Here is a 21,854-nt window from a genome sequence, read left to right as displayed (position 1 = left end):
CATCTTGTTATGTTGCGTCAGTTGGAGTTGACTAACATTAGCCTCTTCAGCAGCTTCACAGTTAGCAAGCTTCACCAAGCTTTCGTAGCTGCCAACCCACCCTCCCTGCTTGGGTCCAGGTGACCTTTCCTGTTTCTACCCCCTCTACCAGTTGCATCACTGGTGTCAGAAGTGGGAAGGCGCATCTGTGAAGCTTTCGAAAGAGTTGGTATAATGAGATGCTTGAAGATCTGAAGGGTCTGAATAAGTATATGGAAGAGCTTCCACCAAATTGCTTCCACCTTACAGATCTGCTAGGGAGGGTTAGGGAACTTGGCTGGCCGAGTAATGAGTATGGAGGAGCAGGGGTCCAAGGTGCTTTGCTGGTGACACTGTCAGTGATTTATTTAGAATTCAAGGGACACTTAACCAGCATGGCTACCACAGCATTCTGCAGCGATACGCCATCCCATCTGGTTTGGGCTTAGTGGGATTATCGTTTGTTTTTCAACAGGACAATGACCCAACACACCCTCAGGCAGTGTAAGGACTATTTGACCAAGAACGAGAGTGATGGAGTGCTGCATCAGAAGACCTGGCTTCCACAATCCCCCAACCTCAACCCAATTGAGATGGTTTAGGATGAGTTGGACCGCAGAGTGAAGGAAAAGCAGCCAACAAGTGCTCAGCATATGTGGGAATTCCCTCAAGACTGTTAGAAAAGCATTCCAGGTGAAGCTGGTTGAGAGAATGCCAAGAGTGTGCAAAGCTGTCATCAAGGCAAAGGGTGGCTACTTGGAAGAATCTAAAATATAAATTATATTTTGGATTGGTTGAACACTTTTTTGGTTACTACATGATTCCATGTGTGTTATTTCATAGTTTTGATGTCTTCACTATTATTCTATAATGTAGAAAATAGTAAAAATAAATAAAGACCCTTGAATGAGTAGGTGTATCCAAACTTTTGACTTGTACTGTATGCTGGGAGTCTGTGATTGGCTGTTTTTAGGGTGGGACAGAGGTGAGGGTACCACCTTTTTTTATGTTATGAAGTTTAATAAAATAAAACATTTGGGTCCATCTCAATAGCATAAAGTGGCTTCTTCATTTCCTTCATCTGCACTGAAGGAAAATTAGTTAGACAGGTAAAGCTAATTCCTAGTAGAAGAGAGGGATCCACCATATTGCTTTTACGAGTCCTGTTTTTCCAAGTTGTGAGAAGAAAAGAAGCCAATTCAGACTATATTGAGATGAACCTCAACTTTCTCTTTCATAACAACAACACTCCCTACATGGTACAGTCAGGAATCAGGATCACTCTAAGATGGAATGATTTTAGCAAAAGTTTTGCTAAGTTTTTTGCTTTTTTGTGTGACCCATGTACCAGCCTACAACAAAATCATTAAAGCAGAAAGGTAGAAACTTCTGTGATAAGTGTGCTGATATAGTGTAGAATAGTTAGTCACGTGGTGTACTGACGTCACGCCCACACACCCTTGTAAGTGGATTTCTGGCTACACACAGTACTCAGCACGTCGTCGAAATGGCTGCATTTCTGCGATCCCTCAAATTTCCACGTTGTGTTGTCCGTTTTTCTGACCGTGATCTGTAGACCCTTTCCTGAAAACGTTTACGGACAACAGAAGAGCTTACAGATAAGCCATAATGGTAGCTCAATGTCATTTGTTTTTTAGGCTAATCCTTGCACACGGCTACTTGTTGTCGAGCTAGCTAGCTAGCTAACGTTAGCTAGGAAGTATGGTCACTTTTTTATTTTTTTTTGAAGTATGGTCACCCACGCCTTCTGCTGGTGGTTGCATGATGTGTCCCGTAGTCGTAAACATGCATGTAAAAAATGTAACCGTTAACTATGCAAGTCTGTTAAGAACAACTTCTTATTTACAATGACGGCCAAACCCTAAACCGGACGATGCTGGGCCAATTGTGGGCTGCCCTATGGGACTCCCAATAACAGCCTGGAATCGAACCAGGGTCTGTAGTGACGCCTCTAGCACTGAGATGCAGTGCCGCTCGGTAGTCCCACAATGATACGAACTAGTTAACGTTCGCTAACTAGTTAGCTACTGGTAGTTAATGTATTGATACATTAAAAATGACCAGCTGTCAAAAGATGAATAGACAAGCTAACTGTCTGAAAAGTAAATTACTGGCAATGTGGCACGTTAAACCATGCTTGCTTCCTGTTCGTCACATGAGGTAACGTTAAGTTAGTGCCTTGCTGGGCAGAGGCAAAAGCCAATGCAGTTCGTCTCCAGTTAGCTAGCTATGTGTTCTACTTAACGTGTGCACATTGTGCATGCTACACCTCAAAGTAACTTCAACCGTGATCCCATCCTCCTTGAATATTTGTTGGGCTTGTCTTTCTGTCCAACCACATTACTCCCATAAACAAGGCTTGTATTTAGTTAATGACTTAAATATTTGCTGTGTTTATTTCAACCCTATTTGTTAGACAGCCAAACAGTCCATGTTTGTGATTCTCTGCCATGTTTAGGCCTAGTTATTTTAACAAAACCATTTTTTCTTCCCAGGCTGAAAGCGTTATCAATTCTCTTGGCATTGTAGAAGATCAAGATGGAGAGAATGGAAGTACTGATGATGCAAACCTCCACGTAAGATGACTTGTTTGACAGAATATTTTGTATTGTTATTTATTTATCCATTATTTAACTAGGCAAGTCCGTTAAGAACAAATTCTTATTTACAATGACGAGCTACCCCGATCTAACCCGGACGACGCTGGGCCATTTGTGCGCTGCCCTATGGGACTCCCAATCACGGCCGGTTGTGATACAGACCGGAATCAAACCAGAGTCTGTAGTGACGCCTCTAGCACTGAGATGCAGTGCCCTAGACCGCTGCGCTACTCGGGAGCCCCACAATACAAAGTCTACACAATTATTGTTACGTCTCAGGATTGCGTGATAATGAAGACTTTTTAAATGTAGAAATCCATATTGACTATTACATTTTTTTCATGATTGCAGACATGTACTCAGTTATGATTAACAAAGCTTAGACGATGGAGTGTTGTAGCTCATGCTTTGTCATTTTGTGTGTGTACACATTAAAGTCTTAAAGGCACCCGGTGTATTTTTGTGGGTTGGCTGAAGATTATGACCACTTGCCCTGAGAAATTTTACAAGCTTTTTACATGCAGAAGTGCTATATTATATTGGTTGCTATTCACCTACACATAGGGGAGGAATCAGAAAGATCAGTACTGGAGTTCTGTGTTTTGGTTGTTCTCAGTAAAAAAAAATATATATCAAGCAGGTCTTAACTTGCCGGATTTCCATCAATTGTCATTCTTTTACTTAAACAATGGGGAGGAACTTGAAAGATCCGTTTTGGGCTACTGGAATGCTTTCTTGTTTTCACCTGCCCATTGGAGTAACCTCAGAGCAGGTTAAACTTACTAGACTGCTCACTTTACTTGACCCAGGCATTAAGAAAACGCTTCATGTCAGTCACTTGTACATCATTGTCCATATGTCTAGGTGGAGCTCAATGTGTTCAGGGCCCAGTGGATGTCTGAACTGAAGCCCAACTCTGCGTCCAATGGGGGGAACCGAGGACTGTCGTCGAGAGCTGCAGACTTGAAAAGAAAACAGGAACTGGCCCGGGAGGAAAAAGTCAGCCATTTTGTTTCAGCCATTTAGAATAGTAGTTTTACAACAGATTTGACTGCATGCTAATAGTCATCTTCACTATTGTTACCATCTTTTGTTTCTTTGTCTTAGGCCAGAGAGTTGTTCCTTAAAGCTGTTGAGGAAGAAGAGAATGGAGCTGTTTATGAAGGTATGCATGTCTGTGAGACAAGTTGGGAATAAAGGGATGGTTCACCCAATTACAAAGTAACACATTGGTTTCCTTGCCCTCTAAGCAGTCTATGGACAAGGTATGACAGAAATCCATGCTTTGGTTTAGTAATATTTCAGCATTTGTGGCAAAACTCATTCAAGTCATGGAACCGATATAATTTATTTGTGTGCCATGTCTAAAGGAGTCCCTTGATGGATTCTATAGGGCTTGAAGATAGGTAGGGGCCTCAGTCACTCACTGGTTTCCTTGTTGTGATGTGCTAATGATCATAGTATGTATCTAAAATTGATTGTGAAGCTCAACAAAGTACCTTAATGATGATTATAAAATGATGTGGCAAAAAATACTAATATCAGTCCCATGACTTGAATGGGATTCTTGTGTGACTAGTTGGGATTGGGAATAATGGTTTTACATAAAAGCATAGCTAAACCCTTTTCCTGCCCTAATTTGCAGCAATTAAGTACTATCGCAGGGCAATGCAGATTGTGCCTGACATCGAGTTCAAAATCAACTACAGTCGTTCCCCTGATCCAGATGGCGGGTAAGTCTTTTTATCTTAATACTTTGGCAATTTGTAACACTACAATGAATAGCGTACACATTGAAAGTGTGCGCCATCTGAACTCATTGTCCCTCCTCTTTTCCATACAAGTCCTACCATGTGTGACACTGCATATCTGTTTCCTAGCAATGAGAATGACATGGATGGTGAAATAGAGGATCTACTGGCCTACTTCCATCAGCAGCTCACTCTGCAAGACAACTCTCTGAAGATATGTGTTCCTGAGGTGGATATGGCTCAGATGCACATCTCAGGTAGGGAGGGAGAGCTCAGGCAATAATAATATATGCCATTTAGCAGATGACTTTATCCAAAGCAACTTAGTCATGCGTGCATACATTTTACGTATGGCTGGTACCGGGAATCGAACCCAGTACCCTGGCATGACAAGTGCCATGCTCTACCAACTGAGCTACAAAGACCACTGCAATTCAGGTCCTAGACTGAAGACATGAATAACATGTAAAAAGTAATGTTGGCACCTTGCATAATATGCTCCCACAGTGGCTTACTAAGACACACACAGTGTTTCAATCCCACTGGGATCTTGGTCAGGATGGAAACGTCTCAATTAAACCACTGTCTGGAAGCATATTAGATTGGCACTACTCTATTATTATACTGTATTTACGGTCTGGTTTCTGTCCCCAGCCCTGCCCCCAGAGGTCTTGATGTACATCTTCCGTTGGGTTGTGTCCCGTGATCTGGACCTGCGTGCCCTGGAGCAGCTCTCCTTAGTCTGTAGAGGCTTCTACATTTGTGCTAGGTCAGACCATAGACTATACAAATCCAACATATTTTCAATGAACATGGCTTGGATTCATTTGAATTCACGCCAGTGCTGTGAATGACTGGTCCTTACACTTGATCAAAACAGGCTCCTAAATGACGTATTGTTTTTCAAATGAAACAGAGATGATTATTTCCCCTCGGTGTTGATATTTCCTCAGGGACCCAGAGATTTGGCGTTCGGCCTGTCTGAGAGCGTGGGGCCGGAGCTGTACCAAACTGGTGCCCTACAACTCCTGGAGGGAGATGTTTCTTGAGAGGCCACGTGTGCGCTTTGATGGTAAACATTTAAGGAACATTAATTATTTATCATTCTTAGAGTAACAAAAACCCTTCTAATATAAGTGGGATTGTTTCATAGACTAGTCTATTTCTTCAATACCAATGCACAATTGGCATGTCTAGCATAAGTTGCATAGCTAAAACTAGATTGTTTTATTTGGTAAATTCAATCTGTGGTTTTCAATGTTGATTTTGCAGGTGTTTACATCAGCAAGACGGCATACATCCGTCAGGGAGAGGAGTCCCTTGATGGATTCTATAGGGCTTGGCACCAAGTGGAGTATTACAGGTAGGGGCCTCAGTCAGTCACTGGTTTCCTTGTTGTGATATGCTAATGATCTATCATGCAGTCAGACAAGACTAGGTGTACTGTTTGTGTCCCCAGATATCTGCGTTTCTTCCCTGATGGCCAAGTCATGATGCTGACCACGCCTGAGGACCCACTGGTCACTGTTCCCCGTCTGCGTAGCAGGAACACCAGGTATTTACAACATACACTCCAGGCTTAGATGACAGTGTAACATTTCAGGGCAATAATGTTAGTTTTCTTTTTTTGTCAGAACGGTTTGATTTGTAACATTAATGGCTTTAATTTTCCCTTTACACAGGGTGGAGTCCATTATGTGTGGTCATTATCGTCTGTCGCAGGACACAGACAATCAAACCAAAGTCTTTGTTGTTGTCTCCAAGAGAAAAGAAGAGGTGAGAGAAGTTACAGCATTGGACAGGGATAACTTGATGTGGAAAGTTATTTGCATATTTTCCATTCCTGTTATAACTTAAACCCAACAAGATAGGCAGTTTCCTCACACATTAACTGGGTCAACTGGTGCAGTGCAGGACACAGAATACAAGAAGAAAATTACAAATGTCCAAATCGTTAACACTTCAGACTTTTTAGACCCATGTCATCGTCCACAGATGATTTGAAGAGTGCTTTGGCTGTCCCGTTCTGACTCCCTGTGTGTGTTCTCTTGACAGAAGGTGGCAGAGTACCAGAGAATCTCTCGGTTCTGCCGGCGGAACCCAGCGGCGCCCGAGACAGAACACAGCTTTCACGTGGGACTACAGTTGTCCTCTGGGGGGCGCCAGAGCTTCAACAAGCTGAATTGGATCCACCATTCCTGCCACATCACCTACAGGTAATACATTGGTTAGCCAGGGTTTTGATTTTGACAGCATTCAATCTATGAATGTCATTGCAAGAGAAAAATGATTGGGAACATGACATTTGATATTAATGTTGCCTTTTTCCTGCAGATCCACCGGAGAGACAGTTGTCACTGCCTTCGACTTGGACCAGATGTACGCATCTTTTTACTTTGCACGCGTGAAGAGCTACACAGCATTTTCTGAACGCCCATTGTAGGGCAGCCGAGACAGAAGAGTTTACACGTCACCTAGACTAAATGCATAACTCTCTTCCTGTTGGTTTGTGGCTGAAATTATGTTTTTTAATGAATGTATGTATACCAATCAACTTGCATCTGCTTCTAATCTTATGGTGTGACTGGGTCACATAGCCATTATGTTTTTGGCTGTCACAGAAAACAAAAATCCTTCCTTCTTTTAAAGACTGGATTGATGTCCAGTATGATGATGTAAAATGGCATTAGTAGGATGTTTTTCACCTGTTCCCAACAATGAATGTTTTCACATCCTTGTTAATTCTCTAAGCTATTTTCTCCCATCTGGGAGATCAACTGGAATAAACACATGTGGGAATTACGTAGTTGTTTTTCTTGTCAGATTTAGGATGAGAGGGGACACACTCAACAGTAGTGTACTAAGCATTGCATTTGACTGCTCAAAGCATTTGGGATAATATATTGCACTATAAATTGAAGTTTTGAATTAAATTACATTTTTTCGGTGGTTGTAGCTGCCTGGTGCAGTGAAAACATGTGGCCTACTTTGGTACAGTAGTTAACTAGCTTGTTCACTAGCTTTTACAATCCAGGAAATTGAATCCGTGCAGCAAACTGAAATCTAAACAGTGCTGTCATCTGTGACTATAAAGCGTAAAGTGTGCACACACACCAACAACCAAAACACAACTCTGATAGAGTTCTTACACAACCCCAATCATAATACAACACTGCCCCATACCCAACACAAGAAAAAATCCCAGGCACACATAATCCACCTATTACATATTCTAGGAACCCAGGGCTGAAAAGCTGAAACGGATTAGAAAAATATTTGATCTACTACATTAAATTTGTATCGGATTACAAAATATGATGATTGGAAGCTTGCTGCGTCGCATCACTACCTTATCGTATTAAAGGTTCTCTTAGCAAAATTTATCTAAATGAAATTGATGGTTGAATGCAAAAATTCAATTTAAAATTAGCTTTCTTCATGATAATGGTGAAATCTGATCTTTTCACATGACCTTTGATAGTTGTCCAGGTGTCGTGTTGGTGTGTGTCCTCATGAGCACTGTCATAATACTGTCATGTTTTCATCCTCTTCAAGGTCATGATTATAACTCATGGATCAAAGTCTGGGGATTGAAAACAGAGTATTCCCCATGTGATACTTTGGTTCACCAACCAGGGAAAATTAACATACAACAGAGGAAGAAATCATCAGAGATTTGTGAAATAACAATCCCCACAAGCCTGAAATTATGATTACTTATGGAGTGCATAACTGAATACACACGTTAAAATGATTTATATCTATAATATAAATAATAAGCTTACTGTAAAATAGCTGGCTTAATAATAAGGAGCGAGAGATACTGTAGCTAGGGAATATCCGTGTAAGTGATAATTGCAATGTGCCCTGAGGGTGATGATGCTAATGAGGAAGCAGTAATGGCTGTGGCTTGATCAGAGTGCTCCATCTAGATTCTAGAATGATGCCTGAAATACATCATGGGAGATCCACTGGAAGCATGAATGCTTTTATTAATTCCAATCTCAGTGACATTACAAATGCAACAGCTTCGAGGCTGGCTTCACTTGCATTGTTAGAAAGCTGAGTACATTTCTACAGATTACTGTGGATACAAATCTGATTTTGCAGTCTATTCATAGATTGTGAGGACATAATAATGTTGTGTCCTGCTGTTTCTCTCTCAAAACGGCATTCATCTGACCACATTTCAACAGTTGATGACATAATTCATCTGACCACATTTACAAAAGTTGATTACATCATTCATCTGACCACATTTCAACAGTTGATGACATAATTCATCTGACCACATTTACAAAAGTTGATTACGTCATTCATCTGACTACATTTCAACAGTTGATGACATCATTCATCTGACCACATTTACAACAGTTGATTACATAATTAATCGGACCACATTTCAAAGGACACCCAGAACTGCATCATTTATCTGGCCACAATTACAACAGTTGATTACACCATTCATCTCACCATATTTCAACAGTAGATTACATCCTTCAGTTGATTTAGCTTGTGTTTAAACAGGCAACCCAATTCTGATATTTTTTCCACTAATTGCTCTTTTGACCAATCACATCAGATCTACTTCTGAGCTGATCTAATTGGTCAAAAGACCAATTAGTGAAGAAAAAAAATCTGCATTGGGATACATGTGTAAACGCAGCCATAGAGAAGCATTTCCACTTTTCAGTGCTAAGTGGCTTTAAATGGCTTTCATTGCGAGACACATCTCTACAACAGAAGTTGCCGATTTGGCCCCTGCATTTCCTAATTAAGGCATACATGGACTACAATACAATTCCATAACGAAAGGAACAAGTTAAACATATAGGTAGCAACATCTATTAAGGCAACGCTTTGAAGAAAACACAATAGTCACATCATGGCTTGATGTAACTTTTATCCTGATTCAATCTAATGAGGCAAACACTAGTGTAAGAGGGAGGAATGGGTTTAAAACACAGCACATATATATATAAACTATATTAAATATGATAGAGTTTAAGTTTAGTTTATAATTGTATTCATTGTTTTCTGCATTCCATGGAGATGAGGTTGAAATTCTAAGCATACAGATGACAGTAAAATGGTGACTTTGGGTTCAGAGAGATAATGAGAATACATGTCATATAATAATAATAATAATAATAATAATAATAAGCCATTTAGCAGACGCTGTTATACAAAGTGACTTACAGTCATGCATGCATACATTAATACGGTAATATCATATCGGGCTGAATTCTGAGGGTTGAGTAGACACATTTAACTATTTCAACATACTTCATCTACTTTTAACACAATCCATGACACTATCAGTGTGATTTTAGCTTTTTGTTGTATAATGTGTTGCAATAAAGTAGGAAATAAATATTCCAACTGGGAAAAGATTAGATAGAAACTAAATTGCTACCGTAGAGGAATAGTCACGGCCACCCAGAACTAAAATCGCATAATTGAGTCAGATGCTCGATTTATGTTACCTGCATCTGTCCACAACAGATTAGGGCTCTCATAAAATGTCCTTGTACGTAAACTATTGCTACAACAACAGCAATATCTAAAGCAAGACCTAAAATAAAATTGTGAATTTATAGTATTTGTTGTTCACATATTGTTCTGATCAGTGCCATTTGATGGCCAAATACTTTTCAAACCTGTTTAACTGATACAGACAATAGACAAATCTATTATTGCAACTGGTTTTAAACTAAACTTTACAATGCAAACAATGAAGGTGAACCTCTCTAAAGTTACTCAGTGGACACATTTGACACTGTGACAGCGTTGTCTCTACGCAAGGGAATCCCCAAAATAGATTTGGTCGTGATTTGTCCAATCAGGACACAATCTAGCATGTAGACAAGTGCATATGTTGTGAATTAAAACATGGAAAACATTGTTATTTCTGTATGGGTCAAGGTTGCTTAATAAAGCCATGTCCCACCAGACATAGTTGAAGATCTTGTGCAGCATTAAACTGAAGTGGGTCTCTGGGGCTGTGCTGTGCTCCCTCTGCTATCCTTGTTACTTAACTGTAAAGAACTTCGATTCAATATGAATAATAACAGGCTGCGGTGTGCAAAACGTTAGGAATCTCTTTCAGATAAACATGGCTTTTTGTATATTGTGAATAAACTAGCTATGCTCTTCTAATACATTTCTTTATAAGAAATACTACATCTCTCCTAGCAATATTACATACATAATAGATATGCACAAAAGTTAGGATTGTGAGGTTATTCAAGCTTCAGTCCACCCGCACTTTCCTGTGTGTAATGGTTTCCGTGGGTGTCACCCCATTTGCATGGCCATTCAGTGAATCAACAGAGACATTCTGGTGATACTCCTTTTGTGAAACACGGTGTTTCTTGTAAGTCTAAAAACAGAGGGAAGAAGTCAACACATTAGGATGTGCTCAAAATCTGAAGAACACTACTGTAGACAACAATGCACAGTTTTATTTAACCCCGTCACCACCAGTGTAAAATACTTAACACCATAATGAATTGAAATCATGTCTAATTAATGCAATAGTTTTACATTTGCTCACCTGAATGTAGAAGTTTGAGAAAAAGGCAATAAGCGAGGCCATATAGAATATTTGGAAAAACAGCCAGCCTCTGGGGAAACCACATGGCCAAATGACTGCACAGATGGTCTGGTACATGGTCAAAAAGAATTGAATCTATAGAGGAATGAGACAAAACTCTAATTAATTGTTTGTAAACTAAGTCAACATCAATACGCACATGCACGTACAGTATGCATAAATAAATACCATTGATCAAATGGCCTACAGAATACCTTAAATGGATGGGGGAAATATTGCACTTTCAATCTATACCAATGGTTCATGTTTTTGTTTCATCTCATAGGGCCTTTGTCACATTCACTAAAACCCTGAGATTGGCTGAGCTATACACTGGATGACACAGGGGGTTGGTGGCACCTTAATTAGGGAGAACAGGCTTGTGGTAATGACCGGAGCGGAATCAGTGGAATGGTATCAAATACATCAAACACAGGGTTTACAGGTGTTTGTTGCCATTCCATTTGCTCCGTTCCGGACATTATTATGAGCCGTTCTCCCTTCGGCAGCCTCCACTATGGTTGATAGAGATGGAATTTCACGTCCATAGTTGAGGTTTGAAACAGGGACATGCAGGCTCACCAGCTGGCCTTGTGTGATGTATTTCTTCCACCATAGATAGGGCCGTATGGCCGGGACAGCAGAGAGCCCATAGTAAGAGTACATCAGGACATGGATGAAGCTGTTGAGGGAGGCACCAAAGTAGGCTAAGGAAGAGACAGGAGAGAGGGGGTGGATGAATCATCTAGAGTACAGTAGCAGGGTCAAAGACATCAGCGAAATACGCAATTACCATTCTTGTTGTTTTATAATAGTAAGAAATAATCGCATCAATGGCATACAGTAGAAAGCAGCTGAGGTGTTCATTCTCAGAGAGTCCACTGTAAAACACAGAGAGCTGTAATACGTAGGTCAGTGTCCTATTCTATGACACAGTGTGCCACACCGTCAGGGTAAAGCAATTAGGAGTTGAGTGTATGGTACATCACTGAAAAAATACATGCTGTGCAGTCCCGAAATAGCAGTAGGTTCAATTCACACTTGATTCCTTTACCATTTAACAACAGATCAACGTCACTTATCTCAGTCCCAGAATAAATTCAAGACAAACATGTCATCTATAACACCTGTATAGCTACTTAAAAATATAACATACCATGTATATACAGTACACTTTTAGGGGAAAAAAAAGGTGCTTTCTAGAACCTAAAAGGGTTATTTGGCTGTCCCCATAGGATAACCCTGAAGAACCCTTATTGGTTCCAGGTAAAAACACTTTTGGGTTCCATGAAAAACTTGTCCAGAGGGTTCTGTGGCTCGGTACTGGTACCACCTGTATATAGCCTCGTTATTGTTATGTCATTTTCTTGTGTTACTTCTTGATTTGATTTGATTTTTTTAAAACTTTAGTTTATTTAGTAAATAAAACTATATTTATTCAACTGCATTGTTGGTTAAGGGCTTGTAAGTAAGCATTTCACAGTAAGGTCTACACCTGTTGTATTCGGCGCAGCCCCCTCCTGTACTCTCTGTTCACCCATGACCGCGTGGCCATGCACGCCTCCAACTCAATCATCAAGTTTGCAGATGACACTACAGCGGTAGTCCTGATTAACAACAACGACGAGACGGCCTACAGGGAGGAGGTGAGGGCCCTCGGACTGTGGTGTTAGGAATATAACCTCTCACGCAACGTCAACAAAACAAAGGAGATGATCGAGGACTTCAAGAAACAGCAGAGGTAGCATCCCCAATCCACATTGACGGGACAGTAGCAGAGAAGGTGGAAAGTTCCTCGGCGTACACATCACAGACAAATTAAAATGGTCCACCCACACAGACAATGTGGTGAAGAAGGCGCAGCAGGAGGCTGAAGAAATGCTTGTCACGAAAAACACAAACTTTTACAGATGCACAATCAAGAGCCTCCTGTCAGGCTGTATCACCGCCTGGTACAGCAACTGCTCCGCCCACAACCGCAAGGCTCTCCAGAGGGTAGTGAGGTCTGCACAACGCATCACCGGGGGCAAACTAACTGCCCTCCAGGACACCTACACCACCCGATGTCACAGGAAGGCCAAAAAGATCATCAAGGACAACAACCATCTGAGCCACTGCCTGTTCACCCCGCTATCATCCAGAAGGCGAGGTCAGTACAGGTGCATCAAAGCTGGGACCGAGAGTCTGAAAAACAGCTTCTATCTCAAGGCCATCAGACTGTTAAACAGCCATCACTAACAGAGTGGCTGCTGCCAACATACAGACTCAAATCGCTTGCCACTTCAATAAAGGAAATAAATGGATTTAATAAAGGTAACACTAGTCACTTAAATAACGCCATTTTAATCATGTCTACATATCCTACATTACTCATCTCATATGTACAGTTGAGGTCGGAAGTTTACATACACCTTAGCCAAATACATTTAAACTCGGTTTCACAATTCCTGACATTTAATCCTAGTAAAAATGCCCTGTCTTAGGTCAGTTAGCATCACCACTTTATTTTAAGAATGTGAAATGTCAGAATAATAGTATGATTTATTTCAGCATTTATTTCTTTCATCCCTTCCCAGTGGGTCAGAAGTTTACATACACTCAATTAGTATTTGGTAGCATTGCTTTTAAATTGTTTAACTTGGGTCAAACGTGTCGGGTAGCCTTCCACAAGCTTCCCACAATAAATTGGGTGAATTTTGGCCCATTCCTCCTGACAGGTAAGGTTTGTCAGGTTTGTAGGCCTCCTTGCTCGCACACGCTTTTTCAGTTCTGCTCACAAGTTTTCTATGGGATTGAGGTCAGGGCTTTGTGATGGCCACTCCAATACCTTGACTTTGTTGTCCTTAAGCCATTTTGCCACAACTTTGGAATTATGCTTGGGGTCATTGCCCATTTGGAAGACCCATTTGTGACCCAGCTTCAACTTCCTGACTGATGTCTTGAGATGTTGCTTCAATATATCCACATAATTTTCCTACCTCATGATGCCATCTATTTTGTGAAGTGCACCAGTCCCTCCTGCAGCAAAGCACCCCCACAACATGATGCTGCCACCCCCGTGCTTCATGGTTGGGATGGTGTTCTTCAGCTTGCAAGCATCCCCCTTTTTCCTCCAAACATAATGATGGTCATTATGGCCAAACAGTTCTATTTTTGTTTCATCAGACCAGAGGACATTTCTCCAAAAAGTACGATCTTTGTCCCCATGTGTAGTTGCAAACCATAGTCTGGCTTTTTTTATGGCTGTTTTGGAGCAGTGGCTTTTTCCTTGCTGAGCGGCCTTTCAGGTTATGTTGATATAGAACACGTTTAAATGTGGATATAGATACTTTTGTAACTGTTTCCTCCAGCATCTTTACAAGGTCCTTTGCTGTTGTTCTGGGATTGATTTGCACTTTTCGCACCAAAGTACATTCATCTCCAGGAGATAGAACGCGCCTCCTTCCTGAGAGGTATGACGGCTGCGTGGTCCCATGTTGTTTATACTTGCGTACTATTGTTTGTCCCAAGGATGAACCAGACTTGTGGAGGCCTACAATTTTTTTTCTGAGGTCTTGGCTGATTTCTTTTGATTTTCCCATGATATCATGCAAAGAGGCACTGAGTTTGAAGGTAGGCCTTGAAATACATCCACAGGTACACCTCCAATTGACTCAAATTAGCCTATCAGAAGCTTCTAAAGCCATGACATCATTTTCGGGAATTTTCAAAGCTGTTTATCGGCACAGTCAACTTAGTGTATGTAAACTTCTGACCCACTGGAATTGTGATACAGTGAATTATAAGTAAAATAATCTGTCTGTAAACAATTGTTGGAAAAATGACTTGTGTCATGCACAAAGTAGATGTCCTAACTGACTTGCCAAAACTATAGTTTGTTAACAAGAAATTTGTGGAGTGGTTGAAAAACGAGTTTTAATGGACTCCAACCTAAGTGTACTTCCGACTTCAACTGTATATACTGTATTCTATACCATCTACTGCATCTTGCCTATGCCGCACGGCCATCGATCATCCATATATGTATATGTACATATTCTTATTCATCCCTTTACATTTGTGTGCATAAGGTAGTTGTTGTGAATTTGTTAGATTACTTGTTAGATATTACTGCACTGTCGGAACTAGAAGCACAAGCATTTCGCTACATTCGCATTAACATCTGCTAACAATGTGTATGTGACCAATAAAGATGTATTTGATTTGAAAACACTGACAGTGACCACAGTGTTGAGGATAGAAAGGGAATTTTGAGTTCGAACACTCACAGTGACCACAGGGCACCCAGTTCATGACGAACCACCAGATGTTGAGCATGCTAGCGTGGTGGTAGATGTGCAGAAACGTGATCTGATGGTTGTTCTTCCGTAGGATGAAGAAGAAGGTGTCCATAAACTCTATGACTTTGGAGAAGTAGTACCACCACAGCACATTTATGATCTGAGACGAGATAAAAATAGAAGAAGAAGAGGCAAGCTTTCAAGCAACACGATGCATTTTCTAGTAGTTCCCTTTCCTGCAAGGACACACGCAGTGTTCCTCCTGAGAGGCATACATCGGAAGATTTCTATTTTACCTAATGAGGTCTGGCCAGTGCAAATAATTTGACCAAAAAAGTGAAATGTTTTGAGAAACAAAGATGGTCGTCTGCACGTACAGGCCTATGAAATATCTATTAAGGACAAAGTGAAAAATAAGTTAATTCACTGCTGTAACAGCAGGGACACGTTTACATGATTTAATCAGCGCAGAACTGCAATCCAATCGCACATGTCAGTGAGAACAAGTTTCCTCTCAGTGTTCAATGTTCCCAAGGGACATTACAGAGAGTAACTACTGATGACACAGCAGTACAGATTAAATAGACTGGCTGTCTGACCCTGTGGCTTATCTGTTAGGATTTGCAGGTACTGTCTGACATAAATTGTACCAATAGAATTGGAAGCCACCATGACAAAAATAGCTGGAGAGAACAAAGTACATATTGATCTGGAAATATCATAAAGGGAATGAGTGACAGGGTGAAGTCCAGCTGGTGTCTGGTGACGAAGCATTTGTTACCCATATACAGTCCATATTTTGAACCTAACACAGATTGTTCACTTATATATAATTTTATATAAAACAGAGGGGTGACATATAGTGATATTGAGTAAGACAGTCTTACCTTGGTATCTGTTTCTCCCGCACTGTGTGTGTCTTGGCAGTAGAAGTTATAACCCCCTTGCCACACAGCAGACACCATCTGGAGACAGACCACACGGTGATGTAGAAACACATAGATTGTCATGTTTTTGACATCTTCAAATAACTTGAATCACCCAAATACTGCACTGCCCTTGTAATATCAAATGTATTTCATTATTGTATTGCAAGTGTCACAAGATCCACATTTAAAATCACGTGCAACATCAATTTGCTTTCTCCCACCCAAAAGCTGATTGTAAAACTGTTTACATTGGCATTTAGGATGCTAGCTTCACATACTTGCTGCAGGAGTGGAAAGAGGAAGTAGTGGACAAAATTATATCCCAGAGTTTGTCCTCTCCATTTAGTCTCCTTTACCAGAGATAATATCATTATCCTTTTTGTTGCCACTGCAACATTGGGTCCCTGTATTGTTTGTTATTGAGCAGGCCAGTGATGTCACCGTTTTTATACAGAGCCCTTGTTCACACGTTTCATCTAATTTGGGATGGATGGAAATAGCTCTGCCTTTATCCACCACTGCCTTGAATAACTGACAAAAACAAGGAGTTAAATGTAAAGCATCTAAAGACATACCAAGATTCAGGTTCAGCTTGAAGTGTTTTGTGCTCAATATGACCTCAAACTCAGAGCAGAACCCATGGTCAGAATTACCCCCCTGGTTATGTTCAACTGAATAAAACATGATTCTGAGGAACATTAAGCTTTCCCACAGGATTTTAGCGCATTTGGCTCGAGACAGGACCCATTCCAGAACAGGATGGTAGAAAAGCAGTGCAAAGCAGAGATCTAATTACGTTGATGACTTCGAGACATACAGTGGCATGATCCGATGATTGTGGCACCAGGAGAGTGACTGCCCTGCATGTGGCCATGGGTATGAAAGCAGAACAAGGACAGGCCTGGGATTGGAAGATGTGCTCCACTACTCAACTGGGTAATCCCGAAACATGCAGAGGACCCATTGAAAAACAACCCAAAAGTCTCTACACAGAGAGTGTCTAATCATTCAACAATACAACTGTCATGCCTTTTGTTGTTTTAAATGTGCTGCTGCTTTGACATTTTTACTGTGTTAACAGCACGATTATTAACAACAATATGCTGCAGGCTAGGCTATGTCCCTTGAGTTATAATACACCATTTATTACTAATACACTTCTATTAAATGGTCTTTATTCGTATTATGTAACTCAAAACAAAGGACATATGGGCTAAATGTTCATATAGATTTGGGTGGAACAGTGCTGATTGGTGATATTAGTGAAGACGCAGTTTCCTGCAGAAAAACCTGATTTAATTAGCTTAAGATCCAGCGCATTCCAATCGATATTGACTATCTAAAATGCAGAGTGAGCTCAGGATCTGTTTCTAAACCTAAAGCCTTTATTGTGGCCAGCTTGCATCCACAGTAACTTAACGAACCTACAAACCCATCAGGCCAATGCCCTTGGTTATTTTGCTATTCAGCATGGCTATTTAAAACACATGTTAAATCAAGCCACACCAATAACATTTTTAAAATACAATTTCTATAAGTGCCATAGACATGGGAAAACAGCAAGCAACTGCTTTGTACTTTAATTGGAATCGTGTGGCATTGATTTATGAGGGCTAAAAGTTCACCCTAAAGCAGGGGTAAAGTCAGAACGAGCGAGTTTAATGATTTACACAGCATGGGCACAGCCAATTATTTGAGGGGTTATGCACTGCAGACAGAATTGAGCCCATTTGGCCAGGGTGGGGAGACAGAAAAGACTTTAGACTTATAGGTGCACGGTGAACAGACTTTGTCTCTCGGCATCAGTATAACTAGCTCATGACATTTAGATAATGTCATATTACACTATATTTATTTTACACTATGTTGACATATTTACTACCACAACTGATTACACTACAGAAAGCATTGGCAGCTCACTCTCTCTCCCGTCTCATTACACTATACAACAATTAGGGATAATGCTATCAACTACTAGCCTAGATATCCACTGAGGATACAGACAGTTCATCAGTATATACTGTCAACCGTTTCAGAATTAGACGTTGGAACTTCAAACATTCTAATAATAGTAGCAGGTTTTCAGAAAACAATTGAGGGCTGTGTTGAGGTTGGGTGAGAGATTTGTTTGTGTTAACAACAATCCTGTCAGAGACCAGCTGTGGCCCACTCACTCCCCCACAGCATTGTGTCTCGGAGTGGCTTCAGTGCAAGAAGCCATTTGTGTCTAATCCGAATCAAACATCACAGTTTCCCTCATCCTCACAGAATCCTTTAGCCACTTCTACCAGTCACCCGATCCTCTCACTTCCCCTCATCCGCCAGCAGTGTTGCACTGCCATGATACCAACACCACCTTCAGGTGCAGCCTGCCTACCTCATAGAACATATAGAAAGATAATAGAGTGAGGGCCAGATTGTAGAGCACCAGGAGGCCCTGGCAAGACACTGGCTGTCTGTGTCTCATGTACTTGGGCCCCAGCCATACGATCAGCAAGTACATGAGTGTTAGTGCAAAGGTTGGAGGGTAGTTGTCTAGCAGCAGCCATCCCTGTACCCGTTCATCTGAAATACATAGACAACAGCCTGGTATTACAACATACAGTAGAATGTTCCCTTTTTTTCGGAACCTTATTCCCATATTTACTGTATCCCCTGAACCAGTGCGATAGCACTGAGCGTAGAGAGGGGCACAGATGTAGGATCTTAATTTGACCTATGCTGTTCACAGCAAAATAATCCTGCATTAACAGGATTTCAACATTTAGTATATAATGTTGCTTAATCGGTGGTTAGGCTATTAGCTGGCCATAAGTAGGCTACATGAAAAGTGCAATAGTGTTTATATAACCGTGTGTTAGTGTGGGTTTTCAGTGAATTTATGTAAATCACAAAGCTCATCAGCAACAGAAAAGTGATCAAATTAAGATCCTACATCTGTAGCTACACTGCAGGGCGGGCATATTGCTTGGAGAGGGAAAGAGAACACAACACAGTTTGAGTGAGAATTGGCAGTGACTACCAAAGCATGTTTGTTTAACTCCTGGAAAGGTTATGCTAGAATCATGGAGGTGCAAAAAGACCTGGTGCATTCCACTGGAGGACCATGTATTAACACATAAGGCAAACATTTAAGGAGATATATGGTGATGAATCATTTTATGTCAATAGTCCATAACTAAGCATTTATTCATATGCTAATTATTATACTGTAATTGAATCTACAGTTATGCAACAGTAATAACACTTACCTCTGGGACCCATCCATGAGTCTATGTACGTGTTTAGTTTACGATTAAAAGCCTCCATTTCTAACCTGAATAGACAGATGAGAGAGTACCTAGTCACACATTGCAGCTTATCACCAGAGCCATAGTTACAGTATACACTCTGATAGACTGAAATGTATGGTAAACTACAGCCACTTAGGTCAGGGATCATCAACTAGATTCGGCCGGGGGACGATTTTTTTCTTGAGTGGATGGTCAGGGGGTCGGAAAACATAATTGCAAATAATTTGTCAACTGCAAATTGACCGCAAGAAGCCCAAACGGATATAATATTGAACTAAAACAGAATAATTTTAAACCTTGCTTAGATCTGTATATGATCACATACTGTATATCTCTCCATTATGAGTGGGAGTACTTTGGAACAGATTTCCAAAATTAAAATCACTTGGAGCGGATTTGCTGGTGTTTTTACAGACTTTTATGTCCAACAATAAAATAATAATTTATATATATATATATTTACATATATATAAAAAACTACAAGTCATCACTCACAATATCTATATATTTTTTTTGCTCAGAAACTTGGGGGCTAAATAAAATCCCCTGCGGGCCAAAATCGGCCTGTGGGCCGCCAGTTGGGGAACCCTGATTTAGATATTTAAAAAATACCATACTCAAGCAGCACTGCTGTTGAGTGACGGCACAAATCAGCTTAACTGTGTTGACAAAATATGTATGTCTGTTTAATTCCATAAAGCAGCTGAAGGGAAATCAAAGCTTGGTTCATTGTAGCAGAGGTACAGTCATTGTCACATGACTTCACAATAAAACCACTTTTGGACTGAAGGAACGTGCAAAGATGCCTGTCTACTTACGGCTTAGGCAAACTATAAAGTTAATTCAGAAGGTTAAGGCTTGAGCTATAATCCTGACTATTGGCCCAATGCAATAGTTCATTCCAGTTAATTATGAATGTAAACAAAATTCTAATTCCAAATTTTCCTCATGGAAAAGCATTGAAGAGAATTTGAATTAGAATTTCAGTGTACTTCCTGAATTGAAATTGAATTGACCCCAACTCTGTTAAGAACGCTTTGACATTTTTTTTTATCATTCAGATATTTCCTTTATAATTATTAAGTAGCTGCTCAAGCAGTCCCAAACGCACAGAAATACAAACATTTACATTATTCTTGTAAGATCATTTCTGGGTCAATAGAGGTCAATTACTTCTCTCTTTATTGTGAGTGATGACTTGTAGTTATAACTGACTTGTCTCAAAATGTTGTCCTTTGATCAGATCTAACCAGCACATAAACATGTCGTTAAAGTTTTCTAATAAAAACAATGCAAAAAAAAACTAAAGAGAGAGAGAGAGAGAGCGCATCATAGCCAAATAGTGCTATAATTTATTATATATAGCAGGCAAGTTAGATAGCCTATGGCTGCTGTGCTGGATCAGGATGCAGGCTACGACACTAGGCTACTGTCTAAGTTCAGTCTTGTAGACAAATCCTATATTATAATTATGTCGTTAACGAAAAGTAAAATGTCTAAATCATTAGCCTAACTCTTATCGCACACATATCGCAAACAACAATCGCAATCGTTCGCATCACAGAGGTCACCGATTCAGGATCAATTGTTTTATATAGCCTACATAGATGATCTAGCTAGCGAGACATGAAATAGTATGAAATCGCTGCTAAAAGTAGATTATCAAGTATATCAATTATGTATGCTAAATACTGATAAAGCATTTCCACAGCTCAAAAAAAAACTAAGACTATCTTATTTCCAACCACATTCTAGCTCATAAAACGTACCTCTGGAGGATGCGTAATCTTGCCTGCCCAGGTCCCAAAGCACAAATGTGCAGCCTCGTCGGTCAGTGGAAACAGCGGGAGAAACACATGAACTCAGTCTATATGGCAAATTGTCCAGAGCGTCATAAGTGACGAGATCTAGCTATTAGGCTATCATCTTCAGATGGTAGATAATTGGCTATCAGCCTCCCTAATGGCCTACCTCATTGGTAGTGATCATCACCCAGAAGGTGATTTGACCGTCTGCTGATGTTGGCGTCCCACTTAAACAAGGTTTCCATTCAATTGGCGACAAATTTTCATGTGAATATTTTAAAACCGGGATAAAGAAAAGGTGGGCATTTCCTACCAATTGTTTTTCCACCAAACCGACTTGTTGCAAATAAAAACCAGTGCGTGATGACATAGTGCACACAACATGTACCGTTTCTCTTAAATTCAATGTGTTTATAGCATTTCCAACTCTACCGATTGTTTTGTGACAAAATCTCTTGCATTAAATAGCAAATGTGCCAGTCTACTCTGGTCTTGTCATGTGCGCTCTAGCCAACAGCTACAGTGCTTGTAGGCTGTGCGGGTAGCTACATGATGAGATTAT

The 21,854-nt window shown here is 40.5% G+C and overlaps 2 protein-coding genes across 2 annotated transcripts; one reads left to right on the top strand and one right to left on the bottom strand.

Annotated features, from left to right (window-relative positions):
• The first annotated feature begins 1,488 nt into the window (after positions 1-1,488).
• On the top strand, positions 1,489-7,192 carry LOC115201610 (F-box only protein 9). The gene is made up of 13 exons (XM_029765384.1): positions 1,489-1,650; positions 2,535-2,615; positions 3,504-3,638; positions 3,747-3,804; positions 4,285-4,372; positions 4,520-4,647; positions 5,045-5,159; positions 5,344-5,462; positions 5,663-5,753; positions 5,850-5,945; positions 6,073-6,166; positions 6,446-6,606; positions 6,725-7,192. Exons 1-13 carry the CDS (start codon positions 1,648-1,650, stop codon positions 6,831-6,833), a joined length of 1,278 nt encoding a protein of 425 aa, XP_029621244.1. The 5' UTR covers positions 1,489-1,647; the 3' UTR covers positions 6,834-7,192.
• A 1,160-nt stretch (positions 7,193-8,352) lies between these two features.
• Positions 8,353-21,459, bottom strand: elovl5 (ELOVL fatty acid elongase 5). Its single transcript, XM_029765385.1, has 8 exons — positions 21,257-21,459; positions 19,446-19,510; positions 18,572-18,759; positions 16,153-16,230; positions 15,254-15,425; positions 11,568-11,692; positions 10,947-11,081; positions 8,353-10,772 (listed from the first exon to the last, which is right to left on the bottom strand). The coding sequence occupies exons 2-8, from the start codon at positions 19,501-19,503 to the stop codon at positions 10,644-10,646; spliced, it is 885 nt and encodes a 294-aa protein (XP_029621245.1). The 5' UTR covers positions 19,504-19,510; positions 21,257-21,459; the 3' UTR covers positions 8,353-10,643.
• Positions 21,460-21,854: the final 395 nt, after the last annotated feature.

This window comes from Salmo trutta, chromosome 10 (assembly GCF_901001165.1).
Source record: "Salmo trutta chromosome 10, fSalTru1.1, whole genome shotgun sequence".
NCBI classification, from domain to species: domain Eukaryota; kingdom Metazoa; phylum Chordata; class Actinopteri; order Salmoniformes; family Salmonidae; genus Salmo; species Salmo trutta.
Note: the sequence above shows the minus strand (reverse complement) of the source record. Positions and strands in the feature narration are given on the sequence as shown.

Bases quoted from the DNA above. Each gene is read 5' to 3' on its own strand.
- LOC115201610 (XM_029765384.1), top strand. The intron at 4,373-4,519 runs GTAAGTCTTTTT...TCTGTTTCCTAG, and splicing joins TCCCCTGATCCAGATGGCGG to CAATGAGAATGACATGGATG. The intron at 6,607-6,724 runs GTAATACATTGG...TTTTTCCTGCAG, and splicing joins TCCTGCCACATCACCTACAG to ATCCACCGGAGAGACAGTTG.
- elovl5 (XM_029765385.1), bottom strand. From the start codon at position 19,503: ATGGAGGCTTTTAATCGTAAACTAAACACGTACATAGACTCATGGATG. The intron at 18,760-19,445 runs GTAAGTGTTATT...TATGTATTTCAG, and splicing joins CTCATGGATGGGTCCCAGAG to ATGAACGGGTACAGGGATGG. The intron at 11,082-11,567 runs GTGAGCCTGCAT...ATTCCTCTATAG, and splicing joins ACATCACACAAGGCCAGCTG to ATTCAATTCTTTTTGACCAT.